The 23684-nt window shown below is 68.7% G+C and overlaps 1 protein-coding gene across 1 annotated transcript; it reads right to left on the bottom strand.

Annotated features, from left to right (window-relative positions):
- Window positions 1-23416, bottom strand: INTS1 (integrator complex subunit 1; the record flags this gene model as incomplete). Its single annotated transcript, XM_081092810.1, has 46 exons — window positions 1-430; window positions 519-628; window positions 748-839; window positions 1243-1313; window positions 1980-2093; window positions 2785-2897; window positions 3041-3168; window positions 3644-3836; window positions 4113-4246; window positions 5232-5355; window positions 5460-5671; window positions 5766-5853; window positions 6374-6504; window positions 6831-6954; window positions 7031-7202; window positions 7466-7606; window positions 7870-8029; window positions 8388-8642; window positions 9471-9595; window positions 9747-9845; window positions 10126-10272; window positions 10679-10840; window positions 11329-11440; window positions 11517-11684; window positions 12309-12599; window positions 12967-13116; window positions 13197-13376; window positions 13573-13702; window positions 13935-14132; window positions 14748-14808; window positions 15006-15097; window positions 15809-15905; window positions 16210-16367; window positions 16880-16957; window positions 17382-17502; window positions 17688-17796; window positions 18327-18503; window positions 19307-19448; window positions 19562-19707; window positions 19789-19975; window positions 20142-20247; window positions 20394-20553; window positions 20810-20947; window positions 21079-21275; window positions 22870-23163; window positions 23224-23416. 46 exons carry the CDS (start codon window positions 23414-23416, stop codon window positions 315-317), a joined length of 6696 nt encoding a protein of 2231 aa, XP_080948936.1. The 3' UTR covers window positions 1-314.
- Between the last annotated feature and the right edge of the window lie 268 nt (window positions 23417-23684).

The raw sequence follows: 23684 nt of genomic DNA, 5'->3' as shown, positions 1-23684 counted from the left end.
CCAGCAGCCAGCACCGAGGTCAGAAAGTTTCATTCGAACCTGCCCCTCACACAGTCTCCGCTCAGCTGGCCAAGTCCAGTCACTGCGGGCCGGGCAGACCATCCCCTGTGGCCCCTCCCCCCTCCCCCTTCCCACGCTGCTGACCAGAGCCCTGGCCATGGACTGAGTGCAGCCCCTGCCCAGCCTTGGGCAGTGAGCCCCGCCCTGCCCACCCCCCAGCAGGAGGCCAGTGAGCTGAGCCTTGGAGATCTGGGCTTGGCCTGGGGGGGCCTGGTGGACGCATCGAGGGCCAGGCCGCATGGGGGGCGTCAGGCTCACATCACCGCCTCCATGTGCAGGATCCGCAGGGCCTCGGAGATCTGGGGGCTCGTGTCCACCTGGCCGTACATGCCCACCAGGAAGGCGCGGTGCAGCAGCATGGCCGCGTGCTCTGGGGAGACAGGACTGCGGGTGGGCCACAGGGGCAGGGCCGCAGAGGCGCCTGGGGGCAGGGCGAGGCGGGACGGGGCGGCACGCACCTTGGCAGAGCAGGGTGTATTCCGGCAGGTTCCGGAGGGCCGTCTGCGCCACCTCGAAGTCCCGGCTGCCCAGGCAGTACATGAACGTGGGCAAGAAGTCGGCTGCGATGCTGAGAAGGCATGTGCTCAGTGGGCACCTCCCCTCCACGCCCAGACGGCCCAGGCTCCAGACTCCACTCGAGAGTCCACAGCCGGCCCCGCCCCCCACTCCTCCCCCCACGCAGCTCACCTGGGATTGTTCTGGATGGAGCGCAGGGCCAGGCTGAAGGCCAGGCTGCGGCACGCCTCCTCCTCGGAGCTCATGAGCCGCTGGAGGTTCGTCTGCAGGGCAGGGCAGGGGCGGGGTGTGACCGGGCGGCCTGCTGTCCAGGCACAAGCCCTCAGCCCCCAGGGTCACGGCCTCCTGACGCCGTGCGCTGACAAAGACGACGACAATAGCAGGGAACCCTGCCCCCAAGCCCCTCCCGGTGCCTGGCCAGCTCTGGGACCTCAGACCTGCCGGTGAGTCCCCCCCCCCCCCCCCCCGCGTGGTCCATGCTCGACCGTGGGCACTGGGGGCCGGGCTCAGACACACGCTGCCCCCACCCCCAGGGCTTCCCCGCCAGGGCCCACATGGGCATCTCCATGCCGGCTTGTGGACGCGGGCACAGCACGAGCTGCCGACACCCCAGGAGGAGCCGACGGGGGGCAGCAGGTCGGCCCCCGGGAGGCCTCGCTCACTCACCGAGAAGAAGCCCAGGATCTCGGGTCTCCGCCGGGACATCTCGTCTATGTCACCCAGAACCTCCAGCAGGTCTGTGGGGGCAGGGGTCACACGAGGGGGGCGGCTGCAGCAGGACCGGCCGGCAGTGCCTCGTGCCACCCGCCAGCAGGGACAGAGGTCAGGGGCGTCCCAGGCGCTGGCCTAGCTCTGCGGGCTCCCTGGGTGCAGAGTGCCCATCCCTGGAGTCCCCGCCTCCTGGAACCTTCTGCACTGTCCTCGCGCTGGGTAAGGCCCAGGGGAAAGCACCCCCCATTCCGCTGGCCAGTGACCAGCTACGGCGCCGGCCAAGGGGGGCTTTCAGGGGTGCACACCCTCCCCAAGCCGCTCCAGCCCCGAGGGCCAGGGATCTGCATCTGTGCCAGGCTCCTCAGACGCCCCACCCCTCCTGCCAGGTGGCAGCTCAGCCCCAAGCACACGTCACTCCCAGGCCTCCCAGCGCCACCCCCCGGTGCCAGCAGCCCGAGGCCCCGGCCCCGAGGCCTCCTCTCCTGCAGATGCCGCCAGCCGCCAGCTCCCCTTTGCCGGTACCTCCGCCCCCCCACTGCAGGGTCTCCCCAACCTCCTTTGCCTGCAGCCGGCTGCCCTCCCTCCAGCGCCCTCTGCACCCCCAGGAGGCAGCAGGCCCGCCCCTCCCAGGCCAGCAAGGCTGCTCTTCTGGGTGCCCTGCAGGGAGGCTCTAGGCCCGGCCCCAGCCTCACCCTCAACGGTCTGTCCTCGGGAGAGCCTCTTCATGTAGGGGGCCATCTCAGCTGCGGTCAGCGGAGTGAAGAGGGAGACGCTGACCAGGGGCAGGGAGCCCGCCGAGCTCTCGTCTGGAAGACAGGAAGCCAGGCCTGTGGCTGCAGACACACGGCTGTCCTGGAATGCTGTCTACGCAGGGCCGCCCGGAGGGCGGTCAGGAAACACCCACATCGAGGCTGCAGGACCCGTGGATACAAGCGGGTCGTCCTTGCCCAGCAGTCCCCGAATCACAGGCCAGAAGGAACCCCCCCCCCAGCAGAGCCGGGTGCTCAGCAGTGTATGCAACAAGGAGCCAAGGGGGGTGCCTGTCACCTGCTGCTCCCTTCCTGTGCTCTCCTGGCATACAGCAGGCGCTCAATAAAGGCACCTGAGTGCTGGGCTCTGTGCTAAGTGCTGCACGGACTGCCGCGAGCCACACTCACACCCGCGATGGACAGCAGAGCAGCCCTGAAGGGCCAGCGCCTGTGGGCTCAGTGGTCACTCGCTCACTCACCAGCTGGTCGGGGACGTGAGGCGCGCCGCTGGCCTGGCCTGTGGGGGCCGCGTCACTGTCGCACGTGAGTGCCAGACAGAACAGTGGGGGGCCTGGCCAGCTTCCATGGTGGGGCGGGTGCTATGGGGTCACACGGGCCACAGCACCCCTCAGTGCTGCCTGCACATGCCCGACTGGGGCCACCGCCCAGGGACACCTGAGCCAGTCTAGGGCTGCTGCTGCTGGGGTGGCCAGGCCTGGAGCCTCCCCAGAACCCTGGGCCCACTCACCCTCTCCCTCCTCGTCCAGGCCGTGGTCAGCTCGGCCATCCCTGCTGGGCAGGCTCAGCCCCGCGAGGAGGGACTTGAGCATCACCAGGTCACTGCTGTCGAAGGACAGGTCGCTGGGGAGAGCACAGGCGACTGTGAGGACACGGCTCCAGGTGGGGGGGGCGGGCAGGGCCCCGACCCCAGGAGGCAGCAGGTCTGTGACCTGGCCGCTGCCCGCCTCAGGATCCCCGGGCCACCCACGGCCACGTGCACTCACTGGAGCGCGTCCGCGTGCTTCTGCAGGAAGGCGGCGGCCGCCGGCGCGTTGCAGGTGATGTACTTGTGGGTGAACTGCACGAACTTGTTGAGGAAGGGGGCCAGGTGGCGTGAGGACTTCCTGTAATTCTGCAAAGGGGCAACCGTGCGATGCAGAGCTCGGAGCCGAACACGCCCGCCCAGCCGTCTGCCTCCCAGGCCTCCCCAGGACCCTGGGCACCATGGCCACCACCACCTCTGGCCACTGGGCTTAGGTGGAGGGTCCCGAAGGGTCAAAGGGCCTCGTCCTTCATGCCCTCCGTGCAGACAGGGAGCCGTGACCACAGGGCCACAGGCGCAGCAGAGGCAAAGCGGGTGCACAGACGCAGCCCTGAGTCCCCGCTGTGTTTGGAAAAACGATGGGTTTGCCCAGACCTCTGAGAAGTGGGGGCCTTCCCAGGCGCTGGTCCCCAGGGGCAGCCAAGGGGCTCTGCTTTCCCGCAGGGATCCCAGGAGCCCCCACCCAAGGGCCTGGCCTGGGCGGTGGGAGCAGCCGGAGGAGATGAATGGGGACTGGTGGGGGCAGCTGGCTGAGGAGGGCGCGGGCGCGCAGGGCGGCACCCACCAGCAGCAGGCGGATGAAGGAGCGCAGGCAGTCCCACAGCGCCCCCTGGTGCTCGCTCTGGAACACCTGCGGCTGCAGCAGCTCCAGCACGCCTAGCACGTGCAGAAAGAAGGTCAGGTGGTTCTGCTGCCGGAACTCCTGGAAGTTGAGGTGGGTGCGGCCGTGCAGGAGAGCAGCGATCATGGGCAGGTGCCTGGCGACAGGAAGCGCGCTGGGTGGTTTGCCCGCCCGCCACCGGGCAGACCCCACCAGAGTCGGCTGGACGCCCAGCTGATCTGAGGTCTGGCCCACCGTGCCTGGCCCCAGGCCTATGAGGAAGTGCAACGTGCCCGCGCCCTGGTCTGGGTGCCCCTGCCCTCCTGCCGAGGCCCGGCTGCTGGGCTCCAGGCTGGCCAGGCTGTGCATGTGCCCGCATAGGCTGTCAGCCCAGACCTGCCCTCAAACGGCATCGGGAGTGGGGAGGCCGTACCTGAGCAGCAGGAGGGGGTGAGCCACCGCCAGCTTCCGACAGGCCATGTTGGCGTCAGCCACGCGGCTCTCGGACGCCCGGGAGTCGCTGGTGTCGGCGAGGAGGGTGATGAAACGGTGTGTGAGCACGTCCAGCTGGGAGGAAGGGGTCAGAGGCTGGGCTGCTGCCTGCAAACCTCGCTGCCCGCCCAGAGCCTGTGCCCCTGAAGGAGCTGCAACCGGGCACCACGGGGCGTGCGGGGTCCGGGGGCCAAGGTCCCCGTCCTCCAGGACCCGGCAGGCCAGCAGTGACCAGGGAAGCCTTCCTTCCTTCCCCCAGTGTCCCTGCAGGTCGGCAAGCCCCAGCCAAGGTTCCCAGACAAACGCACACGCACACACACACACTTGAGTCAACCCCTTTCCACAGAACAAACGCTCTCACTTCTGCCGAAACGACCTGGCGAGCGGGGGCAGCGTACGCTGTGCGTGGGGCGTTAGAGACGTGCACAGAATGGGGGGAGCGTGGCCAGGAGACAGCCGCTCCTCCCGCGCCAGGACGGGGTGCGGAGGCCCCACCCACCCCCAGGAGAAGTGGAGGCAGGTGTCCCCGCAGGGCCCACCAGAGGCGGACAACAAGCAGGTGGGCCTGGCCCATGGCAGAAGCCACGCAACCACAAAGAAACGCACCACCCATGCAGCTGTGGCCTGCGTGGGTCTCAAAGGAACTACACTGAGTGACAGGAGCCCGCCCAGAGGGCGCACTGAGTCTGTCGACAGAAAGCACAGCTAACGCAGGGAGAGCGGAGGCGACGAGGTGACGGGGAGGGGCAGAGGGCGCCCCGGGCGAGGGCACGCTTGCTGGCTGTGCGCCGTCTCAGGGCACACGTCAGACCTCACCACCCGCGCCACACGCCCTGGGCCGGGTCCCTCACTGAGGAAGGACGGGGACGCAGGAAGACACGGGTCTCTGCTCCACACCGAGGACCTCTAAGGAGAAAAGCCACATCCGAGCGCCTCCGCACGGCCGCAGGCACAGGCTGCAGACACGACCCCGCCTCACACCGGATTCCTGCTTGTTTTCAAATCTGAGGAAACGTGGCCTCTCAGAAGCCACAGACGCAGCGGGCAGGGCGCCGCTCACCTTGCAGATGCTGCTGGCGGTGGCGCCCACGCTGCGCAGCAGGGCCTCGGGCGCGTGCACGCGGAGCTCTGGCCGCTGCAGGTAGAGCTGCACAAGCAGGTCCTGGCAGCGCTGGCCTGGCAGGCTGGGGACGGGGGTCAGGGGGCGGTGAGGGCCAGGGCGCCTCCTGCTGCCGGAGCCGAGCCGGCTCACACTGTGGCGCTCCCATCAGCACAGGGACACCCTCACCTGTCACCCCACTGCTGGATGCAGCCGGTCAGGTGCGCCGTCACCTTCCTGATGCTGTCGTCGTCCCCACGGCAGCAGCTGAGCAGCAGGGGCAGCCGGGCCTGAAGGAGGTCGCCGTCCTGGCTCCTGGTCTCGGCCTCGGCCAGGATCAGCTCCACCAGGCCCAGGAGCTCAGGGGCCTGGACCTGCAGCGCCAGCTCCTCCCGCCGCTTCTGCAACGGGCACCCAGTCAGCCAGCCCCGGATGAGCCAATGGGCTTGCACGCGTGTCACCCCAGCCCGCAAGCGGGTGCTCCCCATGACCTGCCTGAGGGGTGCGCTGGTCCCTTCCCTGCCAGATCCGAGGCACGTGGATGCAAGCCCAGAGGAAGTCCAGGGAGGCCGAGGGGTCAAACCTGGGGGAGCAAGGAGCACGAGGCCGTCCGTTTCTGGGCACAGAAGGAAAGCAGGGCAGGGGCAGACGGAGGAGACAAGCTCCTTGGGAGGACACAGTTAGGCCACCACACTCCCAGGGGCTCCTGATGAAGGGCCCAGATCAGCAGTCCTGCCTGACCTCTCCCTGCCCCACACTGACCCTGCCCACCCCCGGACTTGCCAGCCAGAGAGGGTCATTTGGTGCCCACGTGGCACAGTGTGATGACAGCCGTGGGCATGACCTGGGGAGAGTGGGCTGCTCCGGGCCTGGCTGCCTGCCCTGGTGGTCACATGCAACAGGGACACTGGGCCAGCGTGCTCTGTACCCCAGGAGGCGATGCCCACTGACAGGCCCCTGCCTGGGGCAGTGCTGCAGCCAGGGCTGGGCGAGAGCTGCAGGGCCCGGAGGAAGGAGGAGGGGAGGTGCTGGGTCGGATGCCCGAGCCTCGGAGCCGCGTCCCTGCCGGGGCCTGGCCGCTGGCCGGTGGGAGGAGGGCTCACCTGTGCTCCCGGTTCTTGCCCAGCAGGACCCGGATGCACTGGTGCAGCGTGGACCAATTGGACTGGTGCGTGAGGAGGGCCAGGAGGTAGGGCCGGAAAGAGGGCACCTGCGGGCCAGGCTGACCTTTGCCCTGGGGAGGAAAGAAGCCTGGTGGGCCCTGCCCGAGCAGCAGAGGAGCCATTCCCAGGAGGCGGCAGTGGCCGCCCCTCCCTGCAGGGCCCGACACCCCCTGCTCAGAGGACCCGTCCCCACAGCGGCGCTTCGCTCCTGTCTGTCAGCCATGGCACCGCCAAGTCCCCTCTGCGAGCACCTGGGCCCACAAGCACCGACCCTCCCAGCTGAGTGCCCAGCAACCAGATCTGGCTAGTCGGTGTGAAGGGGTTGGAGGGAACGTGGATGAGAACTGGGCCCCGGAGTGGCCAGGGCCCTGGTGCCGGTCCTCGCCGCGCAGCCCACCTTGCTCCGGGAGAACAGCAGCCGCTGCTGCAGGTCGGGGCAGCTGCCGATCACCTCGGGGTCCAGCGTCTCCAGCCAGTCCACCAGGAGCCCCGAGCAAGGCCCGAGCCGCACGGCCTCCAGGCTGCAGGGAGGAGAGGGGGCTCAGTGACGCCCTTGGAGCTGCCCATCAGACCTGCCTCCCCGCAGCGCAGGCTCACCTGCTGCCATCGGTGTCCTGCTGCCCCGCGGCCAGCGGCTCCTCCTCCTGCAGCAGCAGGGAGCTCACCACCGCAACCGGCCTGGAGGCCGGGAGGGCAGAGGCGGCCGAGAAGAGCGCCGTCAACAGCTCCTCCAGGTGAGGCGACCTCACCCTGATCAGGCCCCGCAGGACTGTGGCAGGGACAGAGGCGATCCGTGTGTCATTCCAGCTTCAGATGGAGCCGGTGGCCCTCAGACCACCTGACTCCAGACGGACAGTCCCCGATCCTGTGCCAACAGGGGCCGGTGTGCCAGCCCAGGCCGGCCAGCAGTGGGTGCAGCTTGGGACCTGCCTCAGGGTGAGAGCTGGGGAGCCACAGGACTGGCTCACGGTGTTGGGTGGGGACCTCGGTGGGGGCAGCAGGGGTGCCAGGGGTCCTCACAGGCCCACATACCTTTGCTGATAAGCTCAGGCTCCACACCACACTTCTCCCCGGCCCTCAGGGTGGCAACGAGGGCCCGGACGGTGGAGCTGACCACCTCCATGTCCCCACGGAAGGCCAGGGCCTCCGCCAGGTGCAGGAACCCGCTCCGCACTGCAGGAACACGCCTGTGTGACCCCGGGCCTGGCGTGGCCTCTACCCCCACCAGTCAGCCTGGTCTGTCCAGAAGCCCCTGAACTGCCGACCCCACTTCCCTCCCTGGGAGCTTCCCCAAAGCCCTGCCCTACACGGCCTGGGCTCGCCCACAGGAGCCAATCGGGCCTCAGGGCACGCAGACCGGAGCACACCGCTGCCTGTGCTGGCAAGGCCGTCGCTCCCCACGGACCAGCACACGGCTCAAGCCCGCCCGCCCTCACCGTCGCTGATCCTGCGCTGGGCCGAGTACTGCGTGGCAAACAGCTTGAGCTGGGCCTGCAGGGGCCCGGCCTCCACGCCGGGGCTGTCCAGCCACTGCAGCATCTGCATGAGCACTTTGAGGAAAAGCGACGAGAAGCCAGAGTCCTGGGGCATGCAGCGCTGCGAGACAACATGGCACATGGCTACGCCGCTCAGGCCGCCCAGGCTGTGGCCGGGGACACGGTCACAGCACCTGTCACAGTGCTCCCCAGGTGTCCCCGGGCCTCAGCCGTCACCGGAACACCGCTGCGGGCCACTGGGGGCAGCAAGGGCGGGGAGATTAAATGAGCGTAACGGGCAGAGACACAAACGATAAGATACACTCGCACGTAAACCTGAGCAGGTGCGGCGACTGGCCAATCAGTGCGTCCAGGTGGGAGGCACTCGGCAGACACCACCCCTCGGCTCCTGGCTGGACACTTCCGGGGGCGGGGGGGGGAGGACGACCGCCCAGCCCACCCCCGTGCAGACAGCCCACCTGGTATTGGCTGAGCAGGCGCAGCAGAGGGCAGGCCAAGAAGTGGTGCCGCTGCATGGACACGGCCAGGGCGCCGCCGTGCGGGGAGTTCAGCAGCGAGGCCATGGCCTGCAGCAGGCGCACCGCGACGCCCGTCCCCTCGGGGCTCCCCTGGCGGACTCGCGCCAGCTCCTGGCCCAGGGCCTGCTGCAGCGCCAGGGCCACAGGGCGGGCGCTGGAGAGCTGCCACCGTGGGCCTGGGCTCAGCGGGAAGACCTGGGCAGAGGAAAGGCAGTGGTCGGCACAGGTGCGGCCGAAAGGGGCCCTCAGCCCTCACCCGCGCCCATCACGACCACGCCCCCCCTCTTGGCCAGAGGCCAGTCCCTGCAAGGCTCTCCGTCCAGGGAGGGCCAGGGCCTGCGTGGGGACCCCAGCTCAGGAGCGAGAGCACAGCGAGCACACCGCCCTCGGCCCTCCATCCACAGGGCGGCCTCCCCCGGCGGGAGGTGCAGGGAGAGTGCGGGCGTGCGAGTAGAAAGGTGGTCCTGCACCTGGTAAACACGCTGCACGTGGAGGGAACACACGGACACGGGACCACCACCGCGGGGCTCCTGTCCACGTGTGGCAGGAAGAGGGAAAGCACGGACACAGGAGCAGAGGGAGGGCGGGGCAGAGAGCGGGCCCGGGGCCTACAGTCAGCCAGAGGCAGGCTGCACGCTGAACGCACTAGAAATCGCCAAAACACACTCTGGGCACAGCGTGTCGCACTCGAGCCCCTTCTCAATAACGACGCAAAGGCACAGGCACGGCCACGCCTGTGACATGCAGGCTCGTAGGACACACGAGGGCAGGTGCCCGCTGGAGCCAGGCCAGAGGCCGGCCACTGCTGCTGGGCGGTGGTGGGAGCCATGGCACCTCAGGGCCGTTCTCAACACCGAACGCATCTTACAACCACCCAGAGGCGGGCCGGTTCTGAGCCTGCTGTTCTGGGGGAGAACACGGGGGCACCGGGAGGGTCAGCGGAGTCTCAGGGTCAAGCCCTCCCGGGCAGGAGGAGAGGAACAGCTGGGACGCCGGCTCTGAGGCCCGGCAGTGTGGCCGCACCTGCAGGAACATGCTGGCCAGGTCGTCCTCGGGGCCGAGCACCCGCACCTGAGTCATGGCCCGGATCCTGCCCTGGCCCGGAGGCGGCTCCGGGCTGCTTTTGGGTTTGGGCGCCTCGGCACTGTCTGCGGGAAAGGAAGGTGTCGGCTCAGAGTCCCCGCCTCGCCAGGCCCCGCCCGAGAGAAGAGCAGACGTGTGGCCGTGCGGGGCCGGGGGCAGGAGCCCAGACGCTGGCTAGCAGCCACCATTTCCCCTGGGTCTGGGCTGGGCTGGTACCTCGCCGCGGGGGCAGGGAGGCCGTGAGCAGGGAGTGGAACGTCTGGCCTCCGGACGCTCCTCGCTCGTGCTGCACCTCCACCAGGTGAGCCATGTAATCTGTGAAGCAGCAGCTGGGAGTAAACACCATGGCAGAGCTGGGCCCCACCCCACCCCCCTGGCCCGCCAGCAGGAGCAGGAGTGCTGGGCACCCCATCCAAGGGCGTGCTAATGCCCAGCTGGCTCGATGGACAGGGACGGCCTGGCCTCTCCTGACAACCCCAGCCTCTACTCCTGCTCGGAGCTACAGACCCCCTCCCCTGCCCCCTCAGATCCCAAGCCCCGGGCTGACCGCCAGGTCCCGGACACTGACTGGCCAGCACGGGGACCCAGTCCTTACTCTTGTCCATGATGTTCTGCTCCAGGGTCTGGGGGTCGTGGGCCACCGCCTGGTCCAGGTGCTGCAGGAGCTTGCTCATGCTGGACACGGGGATGCCGAAGGACTGCACGAACAGCAGCAGCTGCTGGGGCTCCAGGTCCTGCAGAGCTGAGGCCACACTCACTCAGCCAGCACCAGGGGCCGGTTCTCCCGCCCTGAAGGCAGCTCGAGGTGCAGCCGGGTCCCACGCATGCTCCACGGCTGTGTGCCAGCCCCGTGGCTTCTGGCCTCTTGGCTCTGAGCTCCCCAGCACCCCCCATGGCTCCCGAGCCTCCCATGGGTCCAGGCTCCTTCAAGCACATCCTCCTCCCGTCCGCCCAGGCAGCCACCACTCCCTACGCTGCTTCCTGCGACCAGCCCTGCCTGCACCGCCCAACGGGACATCTTCCAGCACCAGGAGCGGCCCTGCCTTCCTTCCCCCTCCAAGTTCCGGGTGGCTTGGTCCTTGTCCCCACAGACGGCTCACGCCGGGCTCTCTGCGGAGCCTCCCTCCCCCGCCCAGCCCAGGCCATACCGGCGTCCACCAGCCGCGGGACCTCGGAGCGGATCATGCGCAGCTTCAGCCAGTCGGGCAGCAGCAGCGCCTCCTCGGATGTGTCCACCAGGAAGGCCGTGGGCAGGGGCTTCTTGTCGGGGAACCAGATGTCCAGCAGGGCCTGGAACTCCTCGTCACCCGCTGGGGAGACAACAGGGTCAGCAGCAGACACGGCTCAGCCGAGGAGCCCCGGCCCCGCGCACTGAGGCCGGCGGAGGGAGCCCAGGCGGGGGGAGCAGGTGCTTCCTCGTCGCGTCCGGGAAAGTCTAGGATCTGGGGCATCGCGGAGAGTCAGCTGAGAGTGGACTTGTCCTTCGTGAAACCCCGTTTTCCTGCTGGGCCGGGAGAAGGGGCGCGAGCACAGGAAGGCACCCGGGCGCTGCCCATGGGCATCACATAACCACAGGCCAGTGTGGCCGGGCAGTGAGGAGTCACGGCCTGTCCATCTGTGGTCCGACCGTGTGGGTGCTGCTGTGTACCCCCCAGAAGCCTCTGGACAGGCAGGGAGAGGACTCCCCAACACGTCCACTCCAGGGGACACCCATGAGGGCTGGGCCCTCCGACTCTGCACCCAAGAGGGGGGTAGGCTCCCCCACATGAAGCAGCAACCCCCCCCCCAGGCTGCTCACCACGGGGCGGCCCCAGCGTCAGCAGGATGACCATGGCGTGCACCACCAGGATGTGCATGGTGGCCGTCTCCCCGCTGCTCCAACGAAGGAAGACCTGGTCCTGAGACTCCGACTGCAGGGAGAGGAGGCGTGAGGGCGGGCGGGCTCCGGGGGGCGGGCGGGCTCCGGGGTGCGGCTGCCTGCCTTACCCAGCTGTACACCTCCTCCCCCTCCTTGCTCTTGCGCATGCGCCGGACGTAGCGGGAGAAGATGGAGAGCAGCGCGGCCAGCACGGCGTCCGACTCGGCGCTGCAGGAGCGCTTGGAGAAGAGGTGGGACATGATGGTGGAGCGCTCCACGATGAGCCGGGCCACGTCCTGGGGGAGCAAGCCGTCAGGGGCTCCTCTCATGCAGCCAACAGCCCAGAGCCGGGCACCAAGGCTGCCCCGGACACCACACCACGCTCAGCCTGGTGCCCACGGCAGGGGAGGAGTGCCGGCACAGAACCTCTCAGACACACGGACAAGAAGTGCCAACAGGGCTGGGAGGAGAAGGGCAGGGCCCCGGCACTCCCTGGAGGGGACACAGCCCTGACAAGAACCACCCACCCAGCGTGGAGGGGGTCCGCGAACACCATCCCCCCAGCGACAGGAGGGTGAGACCTCAGGACCCACAGGGGAGGCCGTGCACCGTGTGCTGGACCCCGGCAACGGCTCCGCCCCGCAGGGGACCGTGCTCTCCGTGAGGCCCTCATCGCAGGCTCGCTCGCAGGAGCCCATTGGGTCCCAGAGCTGCCGCCAGCCCCTGGGAAAGCAGATCCACGGAAACGAGAGGACAGACGTGGGCCCTCCCGGCAGCATGCAGAGCAGCCAGCACGGCCCAAAGCAACAGGGCAGCCAGGCCTGGGGCCATGGCGGCTCGTCGGGCAGCAAGCGGCCCGATTCCCCCGCCCCTGCTGCCAGCTCTGAACGAAGGTCCCGCCTGGAACCAGAGCCCCTCACCAGCGCCAGGTCGCTGTGCGGGCCCTGCTCCTCCACGGGCGTGTGCTGGGACAGGTAGACCAGGTAGGCGCTGACCGTCTGCGGGTCGGTCTCCATGTGGACGGCCTGCTGCAGCGCCAGGGCGGTGGAGGCGCTGACGCTGTGGAACAGGGGCAGCCGGGGCAGGTCGCGCAGCAGCCATTGGTAGCCCTGCAGCGTCTCCGCATCCCCCGAGTCCTCCTCCGCCGGGGGCTCCTTCTCCTCCCCGTCCCGGTCACGCAGGCTGCCCTCCGACAGCACCAGGGACAGGCCCTGCAAGCAGACGGGGGTCAGCGGGCCTCCACCATGCCTCCGCAGGGCACCCCGACGGGGCAGAGGGGGGACGAACAGGCTCCCGAAGCCCAGGGCGCTCGCAGGCTGCCACGGACGGACTGCGCCCTGTTAGAGCTGCCCCAGCAGAGAGAGCAGCACAAGCACGTGTTCAGCAGCCCGGAGACACGCACGCCAGGGTCCCAGCTGCCCGGGAGGGACACAGGGAGAGGGCAGAGGCGGGTCTGGGGTGTCACCAGCACAGCCCTCCTGTGAGAACCAGGCAGGAGACCTGGTGGGCACGGCCACCGGCTGGGAGGAGAGCCGCTTGCGGGGTAGCGCGCACAGGAGAGCGGGCGGCTGCGCTCACCTTCATGGCCAGCACCCGGGAGGCCACCTGTGAGGAGCCGAGGCGCCGCAGGAAGTAGTCCAGCACCTCGCACGTGGTCTGCTCGTCCGCCTTGGGGCCCAGCAGCAGGTCCTGCAGGCGGCCCAGTAGCTGCTGCTGCTTCTGTTGCCTCTGCGGGGACAAGGGGACCTCAGGGCGGGCCGGGGAGGGAGGGGGGCAAGAGGGGGACGGGGGGCGGGGCCAGCACCCACCTGCCGCTTCTTGGCCTTCTGTTCCTTGCTCCCGCCCTCCTCCTCCTCCTCCCCAGAGGCGGCGTCATCAGCAGCGTCGTGCAGCAGGAACTCGCACAGGCACTGCACGGGCAGCACGTCCAGGGAGCCCTCGCTGGCCTGCACCAGGTCAGCCAGCCAGGGCATGGACTGCGAGGAGGCCTGCAGGGGCCAGGACGCAGCTCCTTCAGCTTCTGGCCGCCCTCGTCCCCTCCCCACCCCTCGCCCATGCCCGCGCCGCAGGCCCTGTCCCTGCTGCCGTGCACGCAGTCCTGTCCGGCCCTGCCTGGCATGGGCTCACCAGGGCTGGGGTGCGGCAGCCCGGCAGGGCCCATCCGCCCACCCCACCCGCACTCGCCTGCCTCTGGATGATGTTGAGCAGGAAGTCTGGGTTTCGGCTCCGACACAGCAGGTGCCCGAGGCGCAGGGACTGGTTGAGGCTTTTCACTTGGTCCAGGATGTGAGGGGGCGGCCTCCGCGGGGGCCCCCTGCGAGCCCAGAGCACACGGGAGAGGCCGGTCACACAGCCCCGGGCAGCAGAGGCGGGGCCAGGACGCCTGCTGCCTGAGGCTCCCTCCTCCCAGCCCTGCCGCTCTCAGCCTCCCCAGGTCACGCCGTCTCAGGGCGACTCCTCCCGCCACCCCCATCCCGCCCCTTCACCCCCCACCCCCATGCCAGGCTCCGTAAGAGCCGAGGGCGGGGACTCAGCGCAGCTCATACTGGGGGTCGAGGCTGGTGAGCTGCGACAGGAGGAGGCTGCTGCTCTCGGTGATGGTCTGCTTGGTGGAGGCGGCTGCCAGGTGCCCCTCAAACGCCAGGATCTCCTGCTTCTCCCGCTGGGAGGTCTGCAGCTCGCGGTTCAGCATCTCGGTGCGGGTCTCCTCGTCCGTCAGGGTGCACGGCGGGTAGGAGTAGTTGCTGAGGCCAGAAGGGAGGAGCGGTCACCAGGCATCGAGGCGCTCAGGGCCCCTGCCTGGTGCCCAGCTTCAGCCATCAGGCCCCACTGGGAGCCCCGCAATCCAAGTCAGACGTCCGTACGGGAGCCCGTGTTTCCGGAGCCCAGGCCTGGCTACCCGCTCGCCCTCCACACAACAGCCCGAGGTGTGCAGAGCCGTGTCCCCAGCCCAGGCCACACGCAGAGCCGCACACAGCGCCGCTTTCTGGGCTCACTGAGGAGCGAGCGAGTGAGGCGCTCAGGCTGAGCCGGGCCTGCCGTGCAGAGGCGGGTCACCTGTCGGCCCCCAGCAGCTTTCACACCTGCTCCTGACAAGCCACCTTGCCTCCGTCGGCCTCACCTGGTCCGGCCCCCCATTCCTCTCGGTTCTGTCCTACGTCACACCACCCTCTGCCTGACCCCACGCGTGCCCCCAGGCCGACCCTGCAGCCAGGAGGAGGGAGTAAAGCTCTGGAGACGAAGACTCAGAAACTTGAGGCCCAAGGAACAGGGACCCCAGCGCAGCTCGGCTGGCGCTCCGCCTCCCGGCACAGACGGCCGCCCCTCAGGGTCCGTCAGCTGCGGGCGAGCCAGCGTACTTGGTCATCACCATTTCCATGAGCATCTTCAGGGTGGGGTACTCCTCCCAGGCGGCCAGACCTGAGGGCAAGGAGACGGCAGGTGGCAGCCGGACACAGCACCCCCACTTAGCCACCACCAGCACCCGGGGTCCCCGGGCCCCCTTCCCAGCTCGTGATCCAGGGCCCAGCCCGCTCCCCCAGGTCCTGACAAGCCAGACGCCCACAGGAAGAGCCGCCGACGCCCAGCCAGGATGCGCCGTGCGGCCGAGGGCTCACCGATGTTCTCCGGGTTGAACGCGGCGACAACCAGCAGGAGGGGCCAGGCCTTCCAGTAGAGGGTGGAGATGGCGAGGTTGGGAGGCTGATACCTGAAACACAAGGGCGTCGACAGCCAGCCTCAGCCACACGCGTCAGCGACGAGCCTCAGTCCAGGCCAGGCGGCTTCCGCACGCGTCAGGGACCAACCAGCTCGGCAACTGCTTTCAAGGTCACAGCCCGGGCCTGGCCGGTTTGCTCAGTGGATAGAGCGTCGGCCTGCGGACTGAAGGGTCCCTGGTTCAATTCCGGTCAAGGGCACATGCCCAGGTTGCGGGCTCAATCCCCAGTGTGGGGTGTGCAGGAGGCAGCTGATCAATGATTCTCATCATTAATGTTTCTCTCTCTCTCCCCCTCTCCCTTTCTTTCTGAAATCAACAAAAATGCATTATAAATAAATAAATGAATAAATTGCGCAGCCCGGGCTGTGCCTCACTGTCTGCGGGGGGAGGTTCTAAAATTCAGGGGTGGCGACGGTTGCCCAGCCTGTGGACGCACTACAACACTGAGTCACGAACTTCAGTCGAGGGAAGCACAGTGGCTCTCCACACAGGGCTGCGGGAGAGAGCAGCGCTGTCCAGAGACAAAGCGTGCGTGTGACAACACAGGGCGAGCCTGAGGCCCGAGGGAGAACAGGGCCCCTGAACCCCAGGGCGGCAGGAAAGCGCTCGGGCTCCAGTGGGCTGGCTTCACGCTTTAGCCCCGGGGGAGGGAGGGAGCGTCAGGGCAGAGCGAGGGGACCCGGACCGGGCGCCCAGGCCTACCCCGGGGGCAGCTGGATGTTCTCGGGGTGGTGGTAGGTGCACAGGTTCAGGACGGCGTCAAGCAGCTGGACCCGCTCCACCTTCAGCACTTCCACGTCTGAAACGCAAGGCCCAGAGCCCGTCAGTGGCCACCGAGGCCCAGGGTCAGGCCGCGGCACCAGGAGCAAGACGACGGGCCTGCTCCCAGAAGCTGGGACGGAGGGAGGACTGACGGGCACCAGGAGGAGCCACCCTGGGGAAACGGAGGCAAGCGTTCACTGGGTGGCGCCTGAGCCGGTCTGGCGAGCAGGCAGGACTGCTGGGGGCAGCAGCACAGCGGGCAGGGGGAGCTGACCTGAGTGAGAGCCCCTGGCGGGCGGCCGGCGCCCACTGGGCCAGGACAAGCCCCGAGGGACCCTTACCGTCCGCCTGCACGGCCGCAGCTCGCTTCACCAGGTGGTCAGCCAGCTCCATGGCGTCCGCGGGGCCAAGCGGGAGCTCGCGGGACAGCCCGATGACCAGGATGCGCATCAGCGTGTCCTCCAGGATGGGCACTTCAGAGCACAGGCGGAGGAAGAAGCTGTGGGGGGAGCAGGGAGAGGCTGGGCTCGGGGGGGCCAGCCAGACGGGCAGGTGACCCCAGTGCCAAGTGCCAAAGGGGCCACCATCCCCTCTCCCGGCCACTTGTTCCTGAGGCCCCTGTGGACACGGCCTGGCCTCCCAGGGAGGAGCGTGAGAAGGTGCCGGCCCTTTGGGGCTCAGAGCGAGGGGCGGCCAGCAGAGCCTGCGAGCCCCCAAATGGACGGGGGAGCGTGCGGAGCGAGCTGCACCAGCAGCAGGGACTGAGGGGGGTGCACGGGGCGGGGGCGTGGGCTCAGGGAGGCAGAGCGGGACTGCCCGGGGGAAGGACGCGTGCGCAGCGGTTTGGAAGGAGGGCGGCCGTTTGGGAGCCACCAGGGGTCGAGATGGGAGCCCCCAGCGGAGCTCCACCTCTGGGAGAGAAGGCGGCACAGGAGGCGGGGCGGGGGCAGGGATGCGCGGACTCGTCCTGGAGCAGACCCTGCCCACCCGCCCGGCGGCACGCACACTCACTTGCGGTCGCTCTCGGGCGGCCAGTTGTCCCACTTGTAGTAGGTCTCGGGCTGCTCGGTGAAGAGCACCTTGTGGAGGCTGCGGGAGGCAGGCAGAGCCGTCAGGGGGTGCCAGGGCCCCCCCCAGCCGCCCGTCAGCTCCAAGGCGAGCACGTCCCCCAGGGGCGGCTATTTCCTAAGGCCTGCGACGCCCCACGCCTTCCCGAGAGCCAGCAGCAACCACGACAAGCAGCCCCGACAAGGCCCACGGGCTGGCAGGTGACGGGGTGTGGACATACCCCAACCCCGGGCACACGGGACCCCACCTCCACCCTGTCCGGAAGGTCTGCCCGAGGTCACAGCACAGGGTGACCCCGTGTCAGCAGCATGAGGGGCTGCTGCTGCCCACTGGCTCCTCTGAGGCTCGCGTCAGCCAGTGGTCACATCCACGGGGACAGACAGGCTCCTGCGTGGCCAGCCCTATCCCTCCCGGTGCCATAAGGGCAGCACGCCCCAGGTCGCACCAGTGCACGTAGTCCTTGGGGGCCATCTTGCTGATGGAGGGGACGACGGTGTGCAGCCACCAGACCGCGTCCCTCTGGATGGCGGCGATCTGGTTCTGGAAGGAGCGCAGCACCTCGAGGTCTGAAAGGGACACGCAGGTCACCAGGGCGCCTGAACGCAGCTCACGGCCACCACGCCTCCCAGGGTCAGGCTGGCACAGGGAGGGAGGCCTGGGCCCTGGGGCATGGCCGGCAGCCCCAGGAGCACCCCTGCACCCTGCTGTCTCCGACCGGGACCCCGATAGTCAAGCCTGGCCCGATCCTTACTCTTCTTCTCTCCCTTGTCCCAGGCGATGCCAGCCTCCTTCACCTGGGCCGTGATGCCCAGCATCATGGACACGGCCAGCACGTCTGTGATGTGCACCACGAACCGCTCCTGCAAGCACAGCCCAGCACAGCGGCTTACACCCAGGCCTCACCCCAGGCCTAGCACACAGGCCACTGGACAGGACACCGGTCCATACGGCGCTGGGAAAGCCCATCCCAGGAGAGGGCCAGGCGGGAGGAGGTCAAGGGACCAAGAGCCTGTGGGAAGGAGATGCAGCCAATAGGGCTGGACAAGGGCCTGCCCCGGAGAAGCGTGCACCACACGGCCCTGTGCCAACTCACCTGCGTGGCATTTGACGTCCTCCACACCCGGCCCCAATCCCTGCGTTTTAGCATCACCTCCCTCCATCCCGTCGCTCACTCTAAATCCCACCCAGAGCAGACCTAGCCCGCAGTCCCCATCCCCTGGCTCCCTGGCCCACCAGGTCCCTCCTGTCCCCACCTCCACACCCAGCCCAGAGGGGTCCCTGGCCAGCCCCTCCCTGGTCCTCACAGGATGGAGCCCGCTGCCCCCTGGGACTGGCCGCTGCACACGTGGGCACTGTATGTAGCTGAGAGGCAGCGAGCGTGAGCGCCCACCTTGAACTCCATGTCCAGGTACTGCGGCTCCTTGCGCTCCTGCATGAGCCCCAGGCAGAAGGCCTGGAAGTTGATCTCGTGCTTGGTCTGTTTGATGATCTCCCGCAGCAGGGCCCGTGAGGCCCGCAAGTAGTCGTCCTTGTTGGTCAGCAGGTCCTGGAACACCATCGCCAGGAACTGGGGAGAGACCAGCAGGAGCTCAGCACCAGCGCCCCAGGCCCGCCCCCAGGGCCTGGCTCGGCCCTGCCTGCCAGAGCCCCCAGCCCTTCTAGGACACGGTGCCACCTGTTTTTCCAAAGCCCCACAGGGCGTGCTAATGCGCAGTCACGCCCAGCGTGAACCCACCCCGCCCGATCCCAGGCCGAGGGACGAGCCTGCGCACTGCACAGCCGCCTCGAGAGCAGCGCTGCATCGTATTCGCCCCCCGCCGGCAGCTGCCCTGTGGGAGCCGGTCCCTGCTCAGTGAGGGGACAGATGACAGCAGACACGGGCTGCAGGGCACCCAAGCCCTCGGGCTGAGCAGCCGGCTCAGCCCCACACCAACTCCAAGCAGACCCCTGGCCACCACCTCTCCTGACAGCGGCTACAGGACGAGAGGGCAGCCGTGACGTCTGGCAGTGTCCGCGCGGATTTTTTACACACAACCAAGTGGTTCAAAACCTGCACGTTAGTCACAGGAGTGTTGTTCTCAGGTCTCCTCAGAAGGGACACTGAACACAAGACTCACTGCTGGGCCCCAGGCCAGTGCCAGGAGGGCCGAGGGATACCTGAGGGATCCTCTGGAGCTGAGTGCGAGTCAGACAGACTCAAGTGCTCCCAGTGCCCTGGGCATGGCCCGCCACCCCTTCGCGCGTTCTCCCACGCGCTGGGCGCCACGCGCGGCTTCGGCTAAACACCTGGCTCGGCGAAGAGGCCGGCGCCCTCTCCAACCCGGCGGTGGGTCCCAGGCGGAGGCACGTGACGCACAGCGGCCGCCCTACCTTGGGGGCCAGCTCCGCGCTGTGCTGCAGCACCGTGTACAGGATCTGCATGTTGTTCGGGTTCCGGGCGTTGGACAGCTCGTTGAAAATCACGAACTTGATGGTGGTGCCCAGGTTGTCCTTGTGCGCGTTCAGCAGCTCCCTGGACATGGGCCGAGCAGATGGGCGGCGGGTGAGCACGAGCCGGGCTGCCCCAGGCCCCCCTCCCGCCCCGGCCGCCCTCCCGCCCCGGCCGCCCCCCCGCCCCGGCCGCACCTGATGCAGAGCATGTAGTGGTTGAGGAGAACCTTGGGCTTGAGGCGGATCTTGATCAGGTGGGAGATGACGTCCATGTCCTCGGCGCCGTGCGTGTTGCAGTTCATGCACACGGACATCAGCAGGTCCTGGGCCGGCCGCGTCAGCTGCAGGGAGGCCGAGTCACCACCAGCCCCGAGACTCGGCCACAGGCCGGGCCCAGGAGGCGACCCGTGTGCCGCCCTCACCTTGGGGTTCTGCAGCCACATCTCCAGCTTCTGCACCGTCATCAGCCGCACTTCCTTGTAGCCGCAGGTGGAGGTGAGGAGCCGCAGGAGGTTCCGAGAGACGTTGTCGATGGGCTGGCGCCGGTTGAGCTGGTCCCGCAGCATGTCCAGAACATACTCCTCCACGCTCTCCGTGAGGTCTTCATACCTAGGCCAGAGGGGAGGAAGGGAGGAGGCAGGAGGGAGGGCGGGCGGCTCTCCTCCGAGCCCACCGCCTGCCTTCCAGCCAGACAGCCAGCCAGCCACACACACACACACACACTGACACACACTCACTGACACACACTCACAGCTGGGGCCGGGCCGCACCCTACCTGGGCATGAGCTGGCCCTCCTGCTCCGGGCTCAGCTTCTCCTCGGCAATCAGCAGCTCCGTCTGGCTGTCCTCCTCCTCAGTGAGGGAGGGGTGCGGGCTGCTCCCTGCAGATGGAGGCCTCATGGAACATGCACCCGCCTGTCCCGTGAGCACCTACTCCCCTAATGCTGGGCTCCCTGGCGGGAGTAACCCCAGCCCCCCCTTCCGCTGAAAACCCCGTTCCCTCCCCAGCCGGACCGGCTTCTCTCACCAGCACTGAGGTCCCCTCCGCTGCGCCCGGGCTCCCCCTGCAGGAGCATGCTCTTGGGGGGCATCCTGGTGTTGAACGCCGTCTGGATGTTGTCCACGAACGCCTTGCAGTGCGGGCTGTCCACCCAGATCCGCTCCCCCAGGGAGTCCTCAATGTACACCTGCGGGGACAGAGGCTGGCGTCCAGGCCCCCGGGCAGCTCGAGCGCTGGGCCGCGGGGAGAAGCAAGGCAAGTGCTTTCCCACACGCTGCCAGCCGCCTGGAGGGGGCTCCCAGGAACCCGCCAGCGGCCCGTGCAGGAGAGAAGACGTCCAGGGCCATCGGACAGCCACCCCCGAGGGAACGCTGTTGGCTTCTTTCCCCTCCTCTCCCGGGGCACTCGGTCCTCTTCACCCCAAAGCAGTGGTGGTGACGCACCTTGACAAAGATCTCGGGCCAGTTCTCGTCCTCCTCGTACGCGGCCATGAGCAGGCTGCAGGCCAGCACGGACACCAGGCTGTTGCCCTTGGCCTTGAAGTTGATGGAGGCGTCCCGCCGCAGGAGGCTGCAGAGAGCCTGCAGGAGACGGCGCGCGGGTCAGCCTCGCCTGCACACGGGCAGAGCCAGCTGCTGGGGGGAGGGTGTGCGTGTGCGTGGCTGGGAGGGGGCAGCCGCACAGCCCTCGGCCTGCTCCCCCGCCCCCTCACCTCGATGACCCCCTCTGTGGCGAAGATGTTGGGCTTGGTCTTGGCCAGGTACATGAGGCTCAGGTACAGGGCGCTGTCGGGCTTGGCCCGGGTGGCCTTCAGCTGCTTCACGGCCCCGCACAGCACGCCCTCGATCCTGTCGTCGTTGCCCTCCAGCTCGGCAGCCTCGATCTCGTCCAGCAGCGCCGGGGGCGGGACTGCGGAGCAGGAGGCGCAGAGGCTGCCCATCAGGTTCCCCCCAAAACCACGGGCCCGACCGCCCCACAGAGAGGGTCTCGGGCGATGGCCCCGCTGGCTGCTCCAGGAACAGCAGTCCCCGGCAGGTGGGGGCAGGGCAGGGGCTCAACCACTCCCGGACAAGCAGGACAGGGACGGCCAGGCAGGCGCGGCGCCGACAGCCCACGTGCGGACCAGCCACCTCCTGACCTCCCTGCCTCCCACACCTCCCCCCGACTTGTCCCGCAGCACATCTGTTTTTCTACAAGTTGTTGCCTTACTTTTCCTTCCAGTGGCGGCCGCTGCCTGGGTGGTCTGTCCCTCATGGTTACCCCACCCCCGCGAGGCGCCTGCTTCAGTGTCTTTGCAAAGAGCCCTTTGAGTTTCATCCCCTTGTTCTCTTAACTTCCTCCGCTGCAGACAGCCCCGGCACCTGCTTCCCCAGACTGTCGTCTGACCTCCACCCTCACTGCCCCTGCTCGGTGCCCACAGGGCGGGTCGGAGGGGCTGGGAGTGAGCAAGGGCCCGCCTTGACAACACCCTCAAGGCCGGACATTAAACAGCGGAGCAGCCTCCTCCCTGTTCTGCAGAAAACGTGCCCGGCTGGTGCGGCTCCGCTGGCTGAGCGTCTTCCCGGCAACGAGAGGTGGCCCTTCAATTCCCAGTCGGGGCACAGGCCCGGGGGCTGGGCTCCATCCCCGTGGGGGTCGTGCAGGAGGCAGCGATCGATGTTTCTCATTGATGTTTCTCTCTCTCTCTCTCTCTCTCTCTCTCTCTCTCTCTCTCTCTCAAACCAGCAATAAACTATAAAGTCGGTTACCACCCAGAATGTTCTTAAATAACCACATTTCACTTTTATCTTCACAACCACCTTCCAGGGAGGTGATGCTAAAAACGAACGGAGCTCAGGCAGTAAGTGAGCGTCGCAGCCTCAGCCCTGTAGACGCTCAGGCTCCGCCAGCGCGAGGGGCCCAGGTGAGGCCCCCGAACGAGGGTCAGGGGCCGGGGCAGCTGTCGCCTGACTCACTCCCAAAGCCGTGTCCCCGACCCTGCGGTCCCCGGGTCCCTAGTGGCACCGAGTCCAGCGCAAGCCTCGCCCCACCGCCGGCCTGGGCCCTGACCCCTGACCCCTGACCCCTCGCTGTACCCCGAGCACAGCTCCAGCTGCCGGGCGGGCGCGGGCCTCCGCCTGGCGGTCCTTCTCCAGGACCCTCTGCCTGTGAGCCCTCCGCCCTCCATGAGGCCCCTCCCCAAAGCTGTCAGCGAGCACCTAGACGCCCAACCCCTGCGGCCCTTGACAGCTGACAGATCTGACCTACGGGTCACGGAGCCACCAGGTAGGATCCATGGGACGCGAGGCAGGAAGCGGGGCAGGCTGGGCGGCAGAACTGGAGGCTTCGTGTCAACAACAGGACCCGGGGCTGTGCCTGTCCTGGTCACCGCACCCCGACAGAATTCGGAGGCACAAGAGGTGCAGGCCCCCCTCCCCCAGTGCTGGCCTGGAAGTGGCCCCCGGACCCCGGGGGAGGGACGGGGTGGGCGACATCCTCAGGGGGAGTCTGGGCTCCGACTGACCTTCGATGGGGACCACGGACGGCTCTTTAATCGACGGAGAGATGGCGCGCTTTTCCGCCACCGCGGCCTCGGCCAGGCGGCCCAGGGCACTCAGCGGGGGCGTGGCGGGCAGCTTGGGGCGCTTGGCCAGGCCGGGCAGGGCCGAGGCTCCGGCCAGGGCGGCGGCGGCCGCATCCCTCTTGCGCTCGGACGGCAGGCCGGGGGGCGCGGGCTTCAGCAGGGCCGACGCCGCTTTGGAGTCGCTGGCCTGGCCCTTGGAGCCCAGGGCGATGAAGTCGCCGGGCGGAGGGTGCCCTGCGGGGGGAGGGGGACGTGTGCGCCTTCACCCAGCGGCCGGGCCCCACCTCCCGCCACCTCGGGGGCCCAGCGGGGGCCCGGGGGCAGGACACGGGCCACGGGGTCCCCGGCGGATGCCGAGGGTCCCCGCCGCCTCCCGCAGCCCGTAGCGGCCACGGCACCGGCGGGCGCCGCCGCAGGGGGAGCGCGCACCTGAGGTCTTGGCCGCGGCGCTGGGCCTGCGCACGGCGGGGGCCTTGGCGCGGTTCATCGCGTCGCCTGCTCGGCGCCCCGCGCGGGGCCGTCACCGGGGGACACCGGCGCCAGGCGAGCGCTCGCCCGCTCGCTCATTCATTCCTCCCGCGGCCACGCCGGCCTCGGGCCGGGGGAGAACGGGCCCCGCCGGGCGGAGCGGGCCCGAAGGAGCCGCGCGAGCGCCGCCTCAGAGCCGCCGGCTGGGGGGGGAGGGTCGGGGCCGCCGGCAGCCGCGAGGCCCCACCAGCTACGCACGGCACCGATCGCCCCGCCGCTGCCACCGC

This window comes from Myotis nattereri (assembly GCF_964212035.1).
Source record: "Myotis nattereri genome assembly, chromosome: 5".
NCBI lineage: Eukaryota > Metazoa > Chordata > Mammalia > Chiroptera > Vespertilionidae > Myotis > Myotis nattereri.
Note: the sequence above shows the minus strand (reverse complement) of the source record. Positions and strands in the feature narration are given on the sequence as shown.